The following is an 18420-nucleotide window of genomic DNA, read 5'->3' on the forward strand; positions in this document are numbered from 1 at the left end:
GCCAGAAAAGTGAAAGGGGGCGGGGGACAAGAAAATAGAGAAGAAAAGAGCATGAAGGTGGAAAGAGGAAAAGAGGAGAAGGAAGGAGAAAAATGAAGGAGCACTGAAGCGCTGGAGCATTGATTGCGGACCAGCAGATCCAGAGCGGCCACAGCGCGGAGCCACCGGCGCCCACTGGTCCCCAAAGCTGCCAATCGAGGCGTAATCCTGTAGGAATTTCTCCCGGGTTTAGCTGGGAGTCACATTGCCGCCTCCTCTCCCCCTGACGCCCGGAGGAGCTGGGAGAAGCAGGCGAGGGAGGGAGGGAGGGAGGGAGGGAGGGAGCGGGAGGAGGAGGAACGGAGGAGGAGGAGGAGGAGGAGGTGGAGGAGGAGGAGGAGGATCGGATCGGGGGAGGGAGGCGGCGGCGGGAGAGGAGGAGGGGCGCAGCCGCTGAGCCACTAGCCCCGCTCGGACGCGCTTCTCTCCAGATACTCCCGGAGCTCCAGCCGCGCGGACCGCCCGCCCTGACCGCTCTGCCCCCAAACTTCAGCTGCAGCTACATTCCAAGCCATCTAATTTATTCCTCAAAACCAGCAACTGAGCCGCGACACTGGGAAGGAGTCCGCGGAGGAGTAAAACAGCAGCAGAGCAAGAAGAGCTCTAGAGAACAGCCTCCCAGGAGCAACAACTCGGCTTCGGGAGTGTAGAAACCAACAAGTGAGAAAAGCGCCGCATTCCCGGGGCGCAGCCGCGGGCGGCGAGAGCAGGCGCAGGAGGAGCCAGCTAGCGCCCCTGAGCCGGGAGCCCCAGTCCCCGAGCCCAAGCCGCGGTCGTTGCGGCTGCTCTGCCCCGGATCTTTCTGTACCGGCTGCGCCGGGCGCTAGGCAGTAGGCTTCGTTTCGTCCTCGTTGCAAGCGGCGGCTGGGAGCAGCCGGTCCCCGGGGAATATGCGGCGCGCTTGGATCCTGCTCACCTTGGGCTTGGTGGCCTGCGTGTCGGCGGAGTCGGTGAGTGGGCCAGGAGGGGGAAGCGCGCGCCGTTTCGGGTGCTCGGGGCCGCGGGGAGTCCGCAGCGCCCGCGGGCAATCGGGCAGCGCCTCCTGGGGGATCCCTACCCCCGCTCCCCACCCGGACCTGGCGCTTGGTCCCCGGGGATCTACTGGGACAAATGCGCTCGCTCCTCCACCACTTTCCCCCTTGCCTTCCCTTCCCGCAGAAAAGCGCTGCTCGCCGGAGTTGCCGCGAGGTCCCCGGGGATGAGGGTGCGAGAATCGCAGTTTTGTCTAACCGCAGAGGCCCGTGGAGTCACTCGCAACTTCGCCCTCGAGGGGTCTTGCTGCCTGGCCCGAGAAGGACCTAGGGAAAGGCGGGGGGGGGGGCAGAACAGTCGGAGTGCCGGCGAGGGAACCCGTCCCCTCCGCGCGCTGGGCGAGACCCAGGGACAACCTGGAAACTTTGGGGTCCTCTCCTCCACACATCACCCCCCACGCTAGCTTAGCTTTCCTACTCAGTTGAATGCAAGTTCTGGGGAGGTGGGGTTCCGATTTAAGAAACCCGAGAGTGTCCGGGGAGGAAAGTTGCAGAAGTTCTTTTGTTTGATGTTCTCTGTGGCTGGGGCCAGGTAGCAGACACTTCGTGGGAAGGCTACCCCCCCGCTGAGGCCCAGTCCCGGGTCCCGCGAGGTGCGCGGAACGCGCCGGAAAATGCTGGGGCCCGGGGCTCTGGAATCCCAGTCCTGCGGCGACCCCTCCTCCTTGAGGGGCGGAGGGCGGCCCCGCGGGCCCTTAGGGGCAGGAGGACATTTTAATACGGATTACCCTGGAGTGCAGCTTGCTGGACCTGGCCGGGTGCGGGTGACACCAAGCTCGGCCTCGGGTCGCCTGGCCATCGGGGACCGAGGCTTTCAGCCTGCCACGCTTGTCCTCGCGGGCTCTATCAGGGGTGCTTCCGAGGGCCGGTGGAGTTTCTTCTCCTGCCCGGGTCGGCTGCGGGCACCCAGCCTCCCTCCGGCCGCGGCAATGGGAACTCGGATTCTCCTCCTTTGGGTCGAGTTTCTGGGGCTGGAGTTTGTTTCCTACGTCGCCCGATGAGCGCCCTCTAAAGGGATCTGCCTCCTGGGCTTTTCTGGTCGGTGGCGGCCCCTACCTGGGCGCCCCGAGCTTTGCCAGGCTAAGGTGGAAGCCTGAGCACCCAGATACTGTCTGCAGCCTCAGTGCGTTCCGGGGCTTCGGTGACGGAGTGCAGCTGTTTCTGACCTTTTTTAGTAGCTCTCCATACCTCCTCCTTTTGGCACCTAGTAACTTGTCCAGGGATGGTTTTGTGAATTTTTCCTCCTCGCCTTTGGAGTGTTACTTCCCTCTTCCTTCTCCCTCTTTTTGGGAGTTGAAGCAGCAGTTCAAGAGTTGAAAACCTCTTGGGCACTGAGCAGCAGATGGGCGTTTTCCATCAGTGTGGGAGCCGCTGTGTGTGCCAGCAGGTCCCCAAACGTTACTTGAGATTGAAAAGCAGGTAGAATTGTACACTGTACACAGAAGAGATGGGTATTTGGGTGCTTGGGCTGTAAAACAGAACTGCGAGCCTTATCAGTATTTCTCTTTGGCAAATGATGGGCTAATCCGTTGGGACTGGTAATCTCCCAGCCAGTTATGAACTTTGACTCATTGTAAACAAAAAGGAAGAGATTCTCTGTTTATTTCAGGAAAAAAAAAAAAAACCAACAAAAAACGTTATTGCTCATCTTGTTGCAAAACAGGGCAAAGGGAGAACTCCCTCTAAAGGTTTTCAAGAGAAGCCTGCCTAAAAGGCTGTACAGGGGTAAGGAAGTCCTTCTTTTGGTCAAATCCTGTTCAGGATTTGCCAGGAAGTGTTACTGTTTGGGGATTCTCCAGAAAGAATGTCTCTATTTTCTGGTTTTCTGGATTTTTGCATAAATCTGATATTGCTCCTTAAGGAAGCTTTGTGGCTGAACTGTTTTCCTACCTGGTGACACCTTTCCCCTGAACTCTCTTTGTGGATCTATTTTTCATTTCCTACCAGGATTAGATGCTTTCGCAGTGAGCTCCTTCACTGTGGTTGATACTCTTTTCAGTAATTGGACTACCATCCAGAAGGGTGATTAGATATTTTTAAAATGTCAACTTGGAGACTCTAGCAGAGAGTCTTTGTCAGGCTGTTTCAAAGCCCAGGATGGCCACTAGTCCATATCAATTACTTTTTAGTTTCTGTTTCATGTATAGCGGCATCAACGTAGGTGAAGTTGATAGACTTAATTTTTTAACAATTAGCTATTACAGCACGTTATTTCCAGTACCTCGTGTTTTAATTTGAAAACTGCAGCAGTTTCCTGGGAATTAGAAGTAGAGGTCTTCCGAGCTTTAAGTCTGTCTTTGTAAAGAGGAAAGGAAAAATGTCTGCAGTTATTGAATTCTTGAGTTTTATACTAAGCACAAGGCAAGGTGAGGGCGAAGAGGTTCTTAGCAATGAAGGCTCAAAGCTATCTGTGAGAAGAAACTGTGGCCCTTCCTTTCTGGATGCTGGAGACAGCAGTGGTGATGCATTCATACTTTGCACCAGCAGGCTAGGGCTTTCGCTGCGGGAACACCATGTGAGGGGAAAGACTGACTGAGTGTGGCGGTAGTGATATGCTGCTGTTTTTCTATCCATTTCTTTTTTTAATGTGACTGTTTATCTTTAGAAATAATATATTGCAGACTGCTATAAACACATAATTGGAACTAGAAATATGTTTAAGAAGAGGAAGTGTTTTGAACTAGTGGAGTTTTATACACATGTTTCAGTGTGTGTAAATTAAAAGAAACTGTCAAGTCATTTGGACCCGTGCGTTACCTCTCAGTGCATTATAAAAGGCAGGCTTTGGAAAGTTTGCATTAGAGAGAAAAATAGAATTGGAACGGTATAACCTTTTTCAGTTCTTTAAAAAAATATACTTTGGCTGCTCTAGTAATGAAACAAATTACTTTTGCTGGGGAATTTTATAGAATTTCTGTTTCTCTTTTAGTTGGGTGTTAGCAGTAGGTAGACATCATTGGAGAAAGATCTTGTAAGATCAGGCTTGTGAAAGATGGTTGTCCTAAAAGGAATTAGAGTTTGCTCTCCAATTCCTGTTCCTGGGGCCTGGTACATCTAGTTTTGAAGGGCTGTGTAACATGATTACTCACATAGCACCTTGAATAATCATTAGTTTGGAGAGGATTTCAAAAGATTACCTAGTTTTTTTTCTGGGCAGGACTAATTCTCAAGTCTCCAGAAGCCCTGGGAGACCTGCCTGGTCAGCCACAGGTGGCCTGGAGTCTCCTCAGGTTGGCAAAGCCCTGAGGCTGATCCAGCCACCCAGAATCCCGACAGCTCTGTCATTAAGGTTTATAAGGAGTCTGGTCAAGCCACTGTGCTATTTGGCATGTCAGCTGGCAGTGATCCAATAGGTGGTATAAGGAATGTCATCTGGGTTTAGATTCTCACAACACAGTCCCTTTTCAACACTGCCAAAAATCAAACTAAATGATCTCGCTCATCATTTCCTTCTTTTTTTTAATATTAAAATTTGTTTAATGTTTATTTATTTTTGAGAGAGACAGAGACAGAGACAGAGACAGAGTGTGAGCAGGGGAGGGGCAGAGAGAGAGAGAGAGACATAGAATCCGAAGCGGGCTCCAGGCTTTGAGCTGTCAGCACAGAGCCCAACGCGGGGCTGGAACTCAGCAAACGGTGAGATCGTGACCTGAGCCAAAGTCAGAGACTTAACTGATTGAGCCACCCAGGCACCCCTCATCATTTCGTTCTTACCATGGAAGAAGACCTGCCATTTCTGCCACCATCAACAGTACACTCCAGTATCTCAAAATCACCTAATTCTTTCATGGCCCAGAAGCCAAAATAAACTTTTAGAGGAAAAAAAAAAAAACCCCAAAAAGCAGGAAGGAATGAGGAAGAGGCTTTGATGAAAATAAGCTAGTCTTATTTACTTTTTTTTAGTTGTGCCAGTACCATCATCTTCATTCTAGGCTTTTGGATTTGAATTTTGAAGACATCCTTGACTCATTCCACTTTGTTGACGTCCATGTCCAGTTGGACGTTAAATCCACCTATGTGGTCATTCCACAAACACTGTTCAGCGCCTACTGAATGCCCGAGAGAAAGCATTGAACAAACCAGGCAAACTCCTCTGTGTTCTTGGAGCTCACGTTCTAGTGATCCAGGTAGCTTCCTCTTTAGTTTTGTCTTTCTTGGGACCTGTGCCTTTATGTCAGCAGCTTTTTAGCTGTCCTTCCTGCCCAGATGTTCACCTGCTGTTTGATTTATCCTGTACCATTCTGATGGTGTTCCCATGGTCCTCAAACCTCCGTGTTTCCTTGTTATCATGGCATGGAATCTAACTAAATATCTCTGCCAGGTTTAGAAGATGCTCATAATATTGCTCTTTCCTATTTCTTCCCCCTTGATCACTCCCATCATGTCTCCCAGCACCTGCCCGCTGGCCTCACTGTCATGAACACTCTTGGGACACAGCCACCTCTTTAGTGTTTCTCCTTTAACATTCTGTTGATTCAGACCCAAGCCCCAGATGGCCTTTCATGTTTGACTGGGCCCTTGTTTTTTTAAAAAAAAATTTTTTTTAACGTTTATTTATTTTTAAGACAGAGAGACATAGAGCATGAACGGGGGAGGGTCAGAGAAAGAGGGAGACACAGAATCTGAAACAGGCTCCAGGCTCTGAGCTGTCAGCACAGAGCCCGACGCGGGGCTCGAACCCACAAACTGTGAGATCGTGACCTGAGCTGAAGTCGGACGCTTAGCCGACTGAGCCACCCAGGCGCCCCGGGCCCTTGTTTTTATCTTTCTGTAAACGATACAGCAGACTAATGATGAGAATCGTTGGAAGCGTGTAAAACTACAGATTTCAGGGCTTCATCTCGGACTTACATGATCAGTAGCCTGAAAGGGAGTGGGGTATTTTTATGAAGCATCTCAGATGATTTTAGTGAATCAGCCACATTTGGGAACCACTGGTCTGGGTCACATACTTTTCCCCTTCTTATATGCCATTCTGTGTTGGTTGGTGGGCTCCTGGCAGTATATAGCTGTGTGACCTTGGGAACCACTGTAAACACGAAGGGCTTTGGCATGGGAGGCGGACAAGCTGGGTTCACATGCTGGTACTCTGCCACTTACTATAGTACTTGGACAAGATGCTACAACTCCAAGTCACTTGAAAAAATACATATGTACATGTGTATAATTTGGACCTGAATGCCTTTATGACATGATTATTGTGGGCATAAAATGAGGGTGCATAGGAATGGTGGTTGAGGCACAGAAAGTACTAAGTGGTTTTTTTCTTCCTTTCTTGGCCTCTGTTTTCTTGTCTATGAAATGTGGGAGCTGTATAAGATGTTCTTAAGCCCTCTGACATTCTAAGAGGTGAATTTTCTCTTCCATTGAGATTGATGCCATATAAGGGGAGGGCCCTCTTTTCACACATTTCACCCCTGCTCAGTGCTGAGCTTGGTAAATAACTGTTAATGATCCATACTTAAATGCAGGTGCCTGTGGCAAGGGCAGTCGGGATCCATCATTTCTGCTGAAGCTCAGCTTTGCCCTGGCCACTGAAAGCAGTGTGTCTGGGATCAACTGAATCCACCAACCCATGGGTGTACCTGGGCTAGTTTGCCAGTTTTGACTCACTAGACCTCAGTTTCATCAACATTGCCGTGTTGGCGTGAAGAGTAAACAAGACGAGGTCAAGTCCTGCAGTCATTGGTGTACATCCATGCTTCCCCCTGTTTGGTTCCATTGAGATTCTAGCAGACTGGAAGGAGAGAGTCATGTCTGTATTGCATGCTGGAGTGAAGCTGGTCATCTGAAAGGAGGTAGCAGGGCTGGTGAGGGAATGTTGGGCAGTGGGGGTGGGGGGAGTGGAGAAAGAGAGTATTTTTTGAGAGTAGAAATGCATGAAATTTCTCCTTTTAGCAATTTGAGTTTCGGTTCCTACTATTAAAAAATCTCACTGTGTTTTGACAAGTCTGTTTCTGGGGCCGCATTAGTTTTAGCAACAAGGCTGGAGGGGTGACTGCCTCTGAATAGCAAAGAACGCTGTTGAAATAGAATTGTGAATGTTTTTCTTGATTATCTCAAAGAATTGGTAGGACTGGGAGAAGGGGAGAAACCTTGAAGTCTTTGGAGATTTCCCATTTGAATTTCATATCAGCAGAGAGAGGCCAACTGGTGTGCACTCAGTGATGTGAGAGCCAGCTCCTGGTCTTGGACTTCAAGCTATGGAAAATGTTGTTAAAGACAAGACATGTTTTTACATTTTTTTCCTCTGCTGTTCAATTCGTTTTGTCGAAAATGTCACAAAGATGCAGAAAGTGTGCCCTTTACAAAGCATTTGGATGTTTATTTTCTTTGATGATTATACAGGTATATTAAATACAAATAGTACTGGTATTTAAGGAGTATGTGCAGTTAATAGAGTTTAGTCTCATGATAAGATGACACATGGAATGAGATACTCTTAATCTTAAGGGAAGCTTATTTTTTTCTAGTTCTTACCAAGAAAGAGTAAAAGTCAAATATTAGTTTTGTGTGGTATATTATTAAATATAAAGACAGCAGAAATAAATGTACAATATTTAGGGCAAAAGTGAGGTTTTGCATACATGCAGTTCATTATCTTAATCCCTGTGGGACCTCAGCTTCCCTGTGTAGAAAATGATGGAGTGAACTAGAAGAATTTTCTGTCTTTAACATTTAGTTTTTCTATATGCTTCCGGGTAAGATTGGAGAAATGTTAAGATTAACTTAATCAATAAGTAATTATTAAGCTCCTGCCAAATACTTACTATTTTATTAGTGAAACAAGGAATTCATTCACATTACTGAAAGGTAAGTCATTTCCAAGAGCTGATGGTGATCAGTTAACTTGAATGGAGTGTTCATCATGTACTGGGATTATATACGTTGCTCTGAATGTTCATGATCTAGTGTTTTCTCATATATTTTCTGATATAAGCCAGTGTAGCATGAAGTTGATGTGATGGAATTCACTTTCAGTCTCGACAGAAGAAAACATAACTTGTTGATATAATTTAGGGAGATTTTTTTCTTTTAAGTTTATTTATTTATTTTGAGAGAGAACAAGAGCCTGTGAGTGGGGGAGGGGTAGAGAGACAGATATTCCAAAGCCTCCCGACATGGGGCTCGAACTCATGAACCATGAGATCATGACTTGAGCCAAAATCCACAGTTGACACTTAGCCAGTTGAGCCACCCAAGCACCCCAACTGACACACCCAGGCGCCCCTAATTTAGAGGGCTTTAAAAAAAATTTTTTTTTAATGTTTATTTTTGAGAGAGAGAGCATGAGCAGGGGAGGGGCAGAGAGAGAAAGAGACACAGAATCTGAAGCAGGCACCAGGCTCTGAGCTGTCAGCACAGAGCCCAGTGCAGGGCTTGAACCCATGAACCATGAGATCATGACCTGAGCCAAAGTTGGACGCTCAACCTAGTGAGCCACCCAGGCGCCCGTTAGAGGGCTTTTTAAGGCATAAGTCACTGACGGGTCTCAGGCTTCTCATTTGGTTTCTGGCCTAGATGCCCATTTCTAGAGAGGGGACTTTAACTGGTGCCTTCCCCTCAGCTCCTCTCTGTAGCACTGGAACCCAGTGTAAGTGCTGTGGTCACCACAAACAAGAATCTAAATGAGCAGGCAGTATGGTAGACCGGCTCAGAGACTGGTCATTGGAGGTCAGACTTGCCTGGGTTTGAATCCCCTTCACTGTGTAACTTGAGACAATTTTCTTAACCACTCTGTGCTCAGTTTTCTCCTCTATAAAATGGAATATTCTAAACAAGATTTTTAGGATTATGTGAGACAGAATATGTAGGAGCTTTTAACACATGTTCATGTTTTATGTCATGTGTTAGTTACTATTATTCTGATTCATGGTTTTTCTGCCTCCTTAAAGAGTGGGGGCTTTATACACTACATGGGCTTATCTGATCAGCTCCAGCCCAGAGACTGGTCCAGGAGATGAACGATTGAGCCTGCTCTTTTTTTTTTCTTTTCTTTTTTTTTTAATGTTTATTTATTTTTGAGAAAGAGAGACAGTGTGCGAGTGGTAGAGGGGCTGAGAGACAGGGAGACACAGAATCCAAAGCGGGCTCCAGGCTCTGAGCTATAAGCAAGAACCGTGAGATCGTGACCTGAGCTGAAGTCGGATGATCAACCGATTGAGCTATCTAGGTGCCCCGAGCCTGCTCTTTCATAGCTGGGGTTCTCTTTGCTGATTTGAGGAGGCCTAGCTCTATGTTGAGACATTGGAGATATGTTTGGATTCAGTTTTTCTCTAAACATGGGTGATGTGAGAGGATATGTCATTAGTTATTTCTGAAAGGGTCTTTGCAGGAACTAGATGAAGCTGTGAGTGTTAAGATGTGAATGCCCATTTTTTCCAGTAATTTTACCTTTTCAAATCTATCCAAAGGAAATAGTCATAGCTGGGTAAAATGTGTTTATTGAAGATTTATTAATAATAGTTAAAAAATGGAAACAACTTGAGTGTATAATAATAGATTAGTTAAATAAAAGATTCTAAATTATACATTAAATATCATACAGCCATTAAAAATATGTTTGAAGAATGTTTATAACTTGGAAACTGTTTATAATAGACAAAAAGTCTGATAAAAAGCTATATATAGTGACACTAAGGTTATATTAAATAAATTTATATGTGTATGCATAGATCTGTACATATGATAAAATGCACAGAACTAAATATATGCATCCACACAGATACAAACGAGTACAAGTAAAATTTAGGAACTCTGAATAAGATTAGTGGATTGTGTCAATGTCAATATCCTTGTGATAGTCATGATAGTTTTATAAAATGTTACCATTGGCAGAAACTGGATAAAGAGTAGAAGAGATTTCTTTGTATTATTTCTTACAACTGCATGTGAACCTGTAATTATCTCAACAAAAAAATCAATTTAAAAAAATGGCGCCAGATGCAGAGAGTTTTACAAGTACGTCCTGCCGATCCTTGAAGGAGTAGATAATAATTGTTGTTATAGAGCTTCCAGAATGATAGAGGCTGTTCTTCTTCATTTTATCAGGTTAGCATTACTGTATGTCAAAATCAGACAGGGAGGGCATAGGAAACAAATCTACAGGCCAGCTTCACTTATGATGCCAAAAATTTACGTATAACATTATCAAACTGAAAATGGCAGCTTACTAAAAAACTAATGATGGAGCCAGATAGAGTTTATCCAAGGAATGCTTCAACATCAGAAAAGCAATGCAGTCAACAGTTTAAGGGAGATAACAATATAATCATCTCAATAGATGCAGGAAACATCTGAGAAAAGATTGTAAAAATGTTAATACAAGGGTCTCTAATTTCTGGTTAACTGAAGGTTTACTATTTAGGGTTAGTACATCTGTGCTGATGGCTCGATTCACTTGACATGTTTAGCAACCAAAAGATCACTGTTTACTGAGTCGTGAGGCAACAGTGTCTAGTTGCCTGGGTGACAGGTGTGTGACAGTGCAATAAAGTGTGGGGTCATAACATATGTAGATTCTAATCCACATGAACTTGTAGTTCTGGCTTTGCCAAGTTTCAGTTTTGTGCTCCCCCAAATTAAGATGACACAGGAGATGGTCTTCAGGGTTTTGGAATCCAGTGTATTGGGGTTTGGTTTTCGGTATTACCACTTGAAATCCATGTGACCTCGAGGAAATGTCTTATCATTTCTGACCTTGTGTTTTCAGTGTAAGACCGAGAATTATAATATTTTGCTTTTTGGTTATTTGAAGATTAGCTTCAATAATGACCGAAAACTTCTAACGTAAACCTGACCCATAATAGGTGCTTTAAGCACCTTTGATTCTCTTTCCTTCTAGCTTTAAATTTTGTGATTCTAGAATACATTCTACGTGCATAAATATGTATGCATATTTTTTTTTGTTTCTCACTTGCATTTTGACCCCTGACACCAAGGGTCACGTATTTTCACAAATTTATGACCAGTTTATTTTTTACCAGGCAGGGTGTGATGCCGAATTATACTTTCTTTCTGCCATCATCTGTTTCCTCAGTTACATTCAGCTAAAGCTCAAAAGTGACTTGCATACAAGTTGAAAATTTAGTTAAGACTTCATGAAAGCTTCATAAAACCTGACATAGTACTTGGGATTACCGTTGTAAATGCTTACAGAAGGTCAGTATTGGAATCTTATGCTGTAAACCCTGATTTATCTGTTAGGTTTGCTAATGAATTAAAATCTTAATTTTATTTCTGCCCCGCTTTGAACTCATTTAGATAAGAGTGGTGAGTATTTTTATTTCATAATTTGGGCATCCCCCTGCTCTTTGGAAGTTCATATTAGGCTATTGCATTTTTCTGTAAGACCTATCTTAGTACCTGTTTTCACTAACTGAAAGAAATCTGAAGAGAATTTTCGCTTTTACGAAACAAGGCAAGAAGTGAAAATACGTTGAGCGTTTGTTTTGTGGTGAGCCATTATGGAGGTGGCATGTACCCTAAGCATCAAGAGGGGCACCGCCAGTCTCCTTCCTATGGAACTACACACAGCATCCGCATCAAACCACTGCAGCTTTGAACTGTGTGAGCATCTGTGCTTTATCTTGATTCATTTTGTGTATCCGTTAGCAAGATGTGTCCTAAGATACCAGAAAAGCCTAAGGGAGGTTATTTTTTGGGTCTGGGAATGCTCAAAGGTTTTCCCGTATAAATTACTGGTAATTGCTTCTTCGCTTTCAGCCACTGTGGCTTACAAAAGGTTTCATGGGAACTCTCTGCTTTCGGATAGCGGGAGGAAACTGTATTAGATTTGATTAGATTTTGTAATGGTTCTGATTGGTTATTGAATGAAGTTTTATGTTTGGTAAGTCAATCAGTTAAGACTTAAATCATCTTGGCACATCGACCAAGAGCAAAGCTCTTTGCTGGTCTTGCAAGGTAAAAAAAAGAAATTATGACATGATACCTACCTTTAAGCAACTATCACCTACCTTTTGATTATTTAGGGGAATTGAAGATGTATTGGGCCCATAGATAACACGTGCATTGTATGTATCAGTCTGAATCTAGTTAGACATACCTAGCAATCAAAACTGCCAAAGAACTATATCTACCATTGAGAGGGATAAGAAGAACCCCTTGTAGAAGAGAAGTCACTGCTTTCCCAGAAAAGCAAAAACAAAACCTTCTTTGAAGTGGCATGATGTGTTGGAGAAAAATAATTCTATTCATGACCTGAAGGTATTTGATGTTCAATTTTTTTTCTCTTTCCCCATCTGTTCTCTGAGGAAAGACATCTGGGTATTAAGATGTATGAAAGACACAAAGATTAAGAAATTGTTTAGAACCTAAATAATTTCTTGGTGTTTGTATCCGAGGGGAAAGAAACCTTATGTTTCATATAGTCTAATTTTCCATACTCTATAAACTTGGGGCTCTGACAGGTGAGAACTGGAGCTTATATGTTTGGCTAAGATCAAATAGTCTTAACTGATGAATGAAAGAGGTATAAAAGTGTCGGATGATTTTTATTTTATTCTTTTGGACTCTGCCTTTTCATTATGTAACAATGGATTTAGAGCTGGAATTGACTTTTAAAGGGAAACCCATCAGTATTTGTCCAATATCATATAGTTAGTGGTAGAGCTATATATTGGACCTAGGCCATCTGATTTGTTAGTAATTTTTTTTTTTTTTTTTTTTTTTTTTTTTACCATAAAACATTCCCTTTCTGGCTCCTTCTTCTCCTTCATTGTGCACATTAATGATTAGCACCTAATACACTTACTTCTGGCCCATGGTTGGTACGTAAATGCAATATCAAATGGAACATACATTATATGTTATATGCTCTGAATCAGTGTGGTTAATGTGTTCTGTGCAAAATGAATAATTTAAAATGATGTTTAGATAATTTTTTAACTTGCAGCAAAACTTGTGCTCTGGTGGACTCAATTATTATCCACAAACATTTTGGCTAATTCAGGGAGGAGAACAGAAAGCACTAGGATTTGGAGATACCAGGGGCTGACATAAATCCTAGGAAGATTGTGGAGACTTGTAGACAGAAAAGGAGATGAAAGGTTCTTGGAGATAAGAATCAAAACTAGAAGCAAAGTCCTCATGAATTAATACCACATTTTATGGGATTAAAAAAAGCTGCCATGGTAGGTTGAGGGAAGAAGAGCGTTCCTTAGATTTTTATACTAAAAATATGTCAGTGCTTTCCTGGAAAAGAGAGGCTGAGGCACTTCTGATCCAGGTAGAAGTGCTTTTTTGCTCAGTTCCTTTTGCTGGTGTTGGGTGTAGGGTCATCTTTTCTCCCAACGTTTTTCTCTTGAAAACATTTTTGGTAAATCTTAGCATAATAACATAAATATATTTGCCTCATAGTTTTTCAGAAAATAAGTCTGTGGGGTGATATTTTTAAGAAATGAATTTTATTAAAGGACACTAACATTGAAAATTACTACACAGACGTCCTACTATGTACTTAGAGCCATGATAGGTACTTTCCATTCTTGTCTGTAATTGTCTCACAACTGCCAGGCGGCTTTTGCCACGACTGCATTTTATGTGGCCTAGCAGAAGTTAGATCCTCGCGTTTTGGGGGCTTTTTTTTTTTTTTTTTTTTTTAGCTTTAAATAGCCCTGACATGATACTATTATCTTTCAAGAGAGCAGTGAAAGTATTTAAATGTATAACCAGTTTTTAATACGGTCTAACAGGTGTAGCTCAGAAAAATGAAGTGTCACACTTCATTTGCATTGGTTGTCCAAATACCCTAGATCACCCATATTCCTTTTTTTTTTTTTAAGTTTATTTATTTATTTTGAGAGAGTCACCAGGGGAGGGGCAGAGAGAGAATCCCAAGCAGGCTCTACACCAGTAGCACTGAGCCCCACGTGGGGCTCGAACCCATCAAACCCACACACGGTGAGATCGTGACATGAGCTGAAACCACGAGTTGAACACTTAACTGACTGAGCCACCCAGGTGCCCCACCCGTATTCTGATTTCTTTACCAACGTGGAGCCTATTGCTTTGATCGCTTCTCTCCATAAGCTTGTGTCTGGTAATGGGGGAACTAAGGAGTAGAATTCACAGGGTCTCTTTAAATTCTCAGCTCTGCCAGTGTCTGGCTGTGTGACCTTGGGTAGATTACTTAGTCTCTCTCTGCCTCAGTTTTCTCATCTGTAAAAAAGAGATTAGTCACAGTAGCCACCTCCTGGTGATGCTGTGAGGATTAGGGAGTTCTTGCATGTCAAGCATTTAGAAGCGTGCCCGCTGTGGAGTCAGCACTGGTCTCTGTTGATGCTGATTGAAATGGACGGCTGATTAGATGTGCTGATCAAAGAAGAGAGGATCCTCTTCGGAGGTTTTGAACCTGAGACTGAGAAAAATGATGGTGCCATGGACCAGATGGGAAAGAAAGGATAGGCTGATTTCTTTCTTCTTTTTTCTTAATGTGGCTATTGTGTTTTGGTGAAAAGAAAAAGTATTTTAGCCTCTCCAGCTCTTAGCTCTGGAGAGCGAGGGGCATATTCTAGATCACTGACTCTCACCCCTTCCTGCTCATTAAACTCATCTGAGGAACTCTGAAAAGCTCTGTATGCCTGGGCCCCACCTGGGACATCAGACTCCGTGGGGGGTGGGGCCCAGCTGGCTGTAAAAGCTCGCCAGGTGATTCTAGCTTCCAGAAGGTTTGAGAACTACTGCTCTGGGTGCCTTCATGGACTCCTCCAGCTTAGAGGCAAGTCTAGCAGGTAAGATTTTGTCTTCTTCTTCTTAGGTTTATTTATTTTGAGAGAGAGCAAGAGAGAGAAGGAAAGCATGAGTGGGGGCAGGGCAGAGAGAGAGAGAGAGAGGGAGAGAGAGAATCCCAAGCAGGCTCCTTGCTGTTAGCTCAGAGCCCGATGTGGGGTTCCAACCCACGAGCTGTGAGATCATGCCCTGAGCCGAGTTCAGATGCTTCACCAACTGAGCCACCCAGGCACCCCAAGGTTTTGTCCTCTTAAACCATGTTTCCTGTTGCTTGTGACCAAGCCCCATGGATTGCAGTGGCTTCCCAGGACTGCCCTGCTGCCCGTCACAGTCCAAAGCTGTATACAAGAGCATATGCTTGCTCCCTTTGGGATTCTTCCTTTTCTACTCTTCTCTTCAACATCTTTTTCTGTTGGCTCATACTTTTCTGATAGTTTATGTTGGTACCTTATGATACATGCTCTTTACACAGAAGATTATATACGTATAAATTAAGTCTTTCTGAGGATGTCTTTAAAAAAAGGAAACATTTCCCTTTCCTTTCAAAAACTTTCCTTAGTGGAACAAAGGATGCTTGTCCTCCTGGCCTGGTTGCAGAAAAGCATGTTTGGTCAGCTTATTAGATTTGCCTGAGTTCATGCTTTGAACAGAGAGATTGTGTTTTCCTGATTGGGAATGTGTCCTAGAACTTGTCTGAAGTTACTGATCATGTATAAGCCCCACACACGTGTCTTAATGATGGTCCTTTTCTTCAGTTTATACTTCAGCTCAGCTACTTGGACCTCGTTCAAGTTGAATTAGTTCCATGGAAGTCTACTGTTTCCGGGGTTGAAGTAGGGAAGAGCGAGTGCTTTTGGCTATCCTGTGAATAAGACGTCTGAGTTGTCTTTAGTTCTTGCTTCAGTAAAAAAGCAGCGGCCCATTATCTAATCTATTCATAGTTTACTTTGTTCAGATATCTAATTTGGGAACATGTTTGCCCTCACTCAATTCTGAAACACAATTTTCCATCCCTTGAATAAAGGGGGCTATCTTTAATTGACTCAGGAAAAAAAAACCTTGTTTAAGAGTTCTAGAGTTTTCAAAGCTTTTAAAAATTGCTCTGCAGGATAACATTAAAGTGCTCACCCTTTAGAAACTGCCACTCAACATGTATCTATCCCACAATGGAGTTGGAAGGAGGATTATTCTGAGCAAGCTGTTAAAATAAACCACTTGCTAGGATTCATATGCTTTTAAACCTAGTAAGTCTGTAATATCTAGAATGAAATTCAACATTGCTGTTTTTTTTTTTTGGGGGGGGGGGGACAATAGGTGTAAATGTCTTTCCAAAGTATGAAGCATACATGTAGACTAATCTTAGAACTTAAGGGAGTGGAAATGTGAATTCTACCCCCTCCAACCTTAGTGTGTCCCTGACACATAGATGTTGCAGAGCGCTGATATAATACAATTTGTACATAGAAGTGTTTGTTCTCATGGGGCGCCTGGGTGGCTTAGTCAGTTAAGCTCAGGTTATGAGCTCATGGTTTGTGGGTTCGAGCCCCGCGTGCAGTTCTGTGCTGACAGTTCAGAGCCTGGAGTCTGCTTCAGATTCTGGGTCTCCCTCTCTCTCTGGCCCTCCCCAGCTCACGGTTTTCTCTCTCTTTCTCTGTCTCTCTCACAAATGAAATAGACATTAAAAAAAATTAAAGAAGTGTTTGTCCTCAGTGGAACTTGGAGTCTATCGGGAGAGTCATTAACCCAGGCATTAGGTCAGTTCTCTAAGTGTGGACAGGTCAGCAGTATCTGCATCACCTAGGAACTTGTTAGAAATGCAGCTTCAGGGCCTGACTCCAGACTGACTGAGTCAGAAATCTGAGAGTAGGACTCTGCTTTAAAAAGCCCACCGGGTGATTCTGCTGCATGCTACTAGAGATTGAGAGCTACTGAGAGTGGTTCCCACCCCTGCTGTCCCAGACACTATTGAATGAGAGCCCCTGCTTGTGGGGCCCGGATATCAGCGTTTTGTTTTTGTCTTTTTTTTCTGAGCTGCCTTGGTGATTCGAATGTGCAGCCATGCTTGCGGGCCGCTGCATTAGGGCCTCGCTACTCAAAATGTGGACGCCGGACCAGCATGAACATCACCTGGGAGCTTGTTAGAAATACAGAATCTCAACCCCACCTGAGACTACTGAACTGTAATTTGCATTTTAACAAGGCTTCCGGCGACTCATAAGCACATTAAAGTTGGTGAAAACAATATAGAAATAGTGAGTTTTCTTCCTAGAAGCCGGTTCTAGAATGCCCTTCATTTACAAGTTTTGTGAGGTAGGCAGCACAGCAGCTTTGTTTGGCTTCTGCCTGGTGTTGACTCAGGGAAGCTGGCATCGATCCGGGGGAGACAGTTGGCGTGGTAGCTATTGCTAAAAGGACCTGGGACCCTCGGGTGTAACAACAGCCCGTAAGCCGTCATCAAGGGAGTGATGGCAGTTAAGACACTTGCAGGTGCTAGCAGCAAAAATCCCAACGCAGATTGGCATGAAGAAATCAAAAGGAACATTGTGGCTCAGGTAATGGGGGAAGTCCAGGAATGTGAATAAAGGAAAAGATAAATCTGTTTATCTTTGGCAGATTGGTAAGTGCTTTTCTTTTAAAATGTTTTCAGTGAAGTGGTTTGCATCTTTAACTGCTAAAGATTGTATAAATAGAGGCCTTTAGCACATCAAACAATGGTGAGTGCTACACAAAGGATGAATTGCTGTGTTTACCCTCTCATTTGCAAGATTTTGTTTCCTTCAAAAATCTATATGTGTGTGTATATATTATATACGTATATATGCTATATATATTTGCGCTATATATATATATATATATATATATATATATATGTATCTTACTCATTACAGAGAGGATTTGAGGTGATTTCCATGACTGCATACCTTTTCCACAACCTTTAGAAGAAATTATATAAATGGTTGAATTATACTCCTGCAACCAGAGCTTTCTAAAAGCTTACCGTGTAATGTTTTTTGAAAAAAGCTTTAACAGTCTTAAATGACAGAAAAATAATACATGATATTCAAAATAACATGCTATTTCCAAGCTTCTCAACTGAATGCTTATTGTCCTTTTAATAAAAATGTGGACTGCAGGCACATTTGATGTAAATGAATTAAAAATTTCATTTGCCCAGAACTTTGTGTATTACGTTAATATGATTTACCCAAAACACTATTGTTGGTTTAATATTAAGAGAACATTTGTGAGTTGCCTCCTGGTGTTTGCTGTTTCTCTCCTTGGGCATTAACTACTCTTGTGAGTCTTTACCAGACTATTTTTGTTGTTTTGTGCCTTGAGGTATAAATAGAGGCAGAGAACCCGGAAGATTCAAACAAATTCCATACCATAAACTATTTGCAGATGTGTTTAGTATTCATTCAGGAGAATTAGTCTATTTAATGTAAAATTACTTTCTTTTAGTACTCTAGAAGTGCAAGAGGTTCAGTTTTTATTTTACTGGAAATTTCAAAAACAGGAGTAAAAAGATTTTCTGGGGGTGCCTGGGTGGCTTAGTTGGTTGAGCATCTGGCTTCGGCTCAGGTCATGATCTCATGGTTCC

At 43.4% G+C, this 18420-nt stretch overlaps 1 protein-coding gene across 1 annotated transcript in view; it reads left to right on the forward strand.

Moving 5' to 3' along the window:
• The first annotated feature begins 420 nt into the window (after positions 1–420).
• The window catches only part of SDC2 (syndecan 2), a 99210-nt gene continuing 81210 nt past the window's right edge, over positions 421–18420 (forward strand). The window contains exon 1 of the mRNA XM_042973106.1: positions 421–989. Within this exon, the coding sequence (XP_042829040.1) occupies positions 930–989 (60 nt within the window). The 5' untranslated portion in view covers positions 421–929. The remainder of the gene's footprint in view (positions 990–18420) is intronic.

This window comes from Panthera tigris, chromosome F2, assembly GCF_018350195.1.
Source record: "Panthera tigris isolate Pti1 chromosome F2, P.tigris_Pti1_mat1.1, whole genome shotgun sequence".
Lineage (NCBI taxonomy): Eukaryota > Metazoa > Chordata > Mammalia > Carnivora > Felidae > Panthera > Panthera tigris.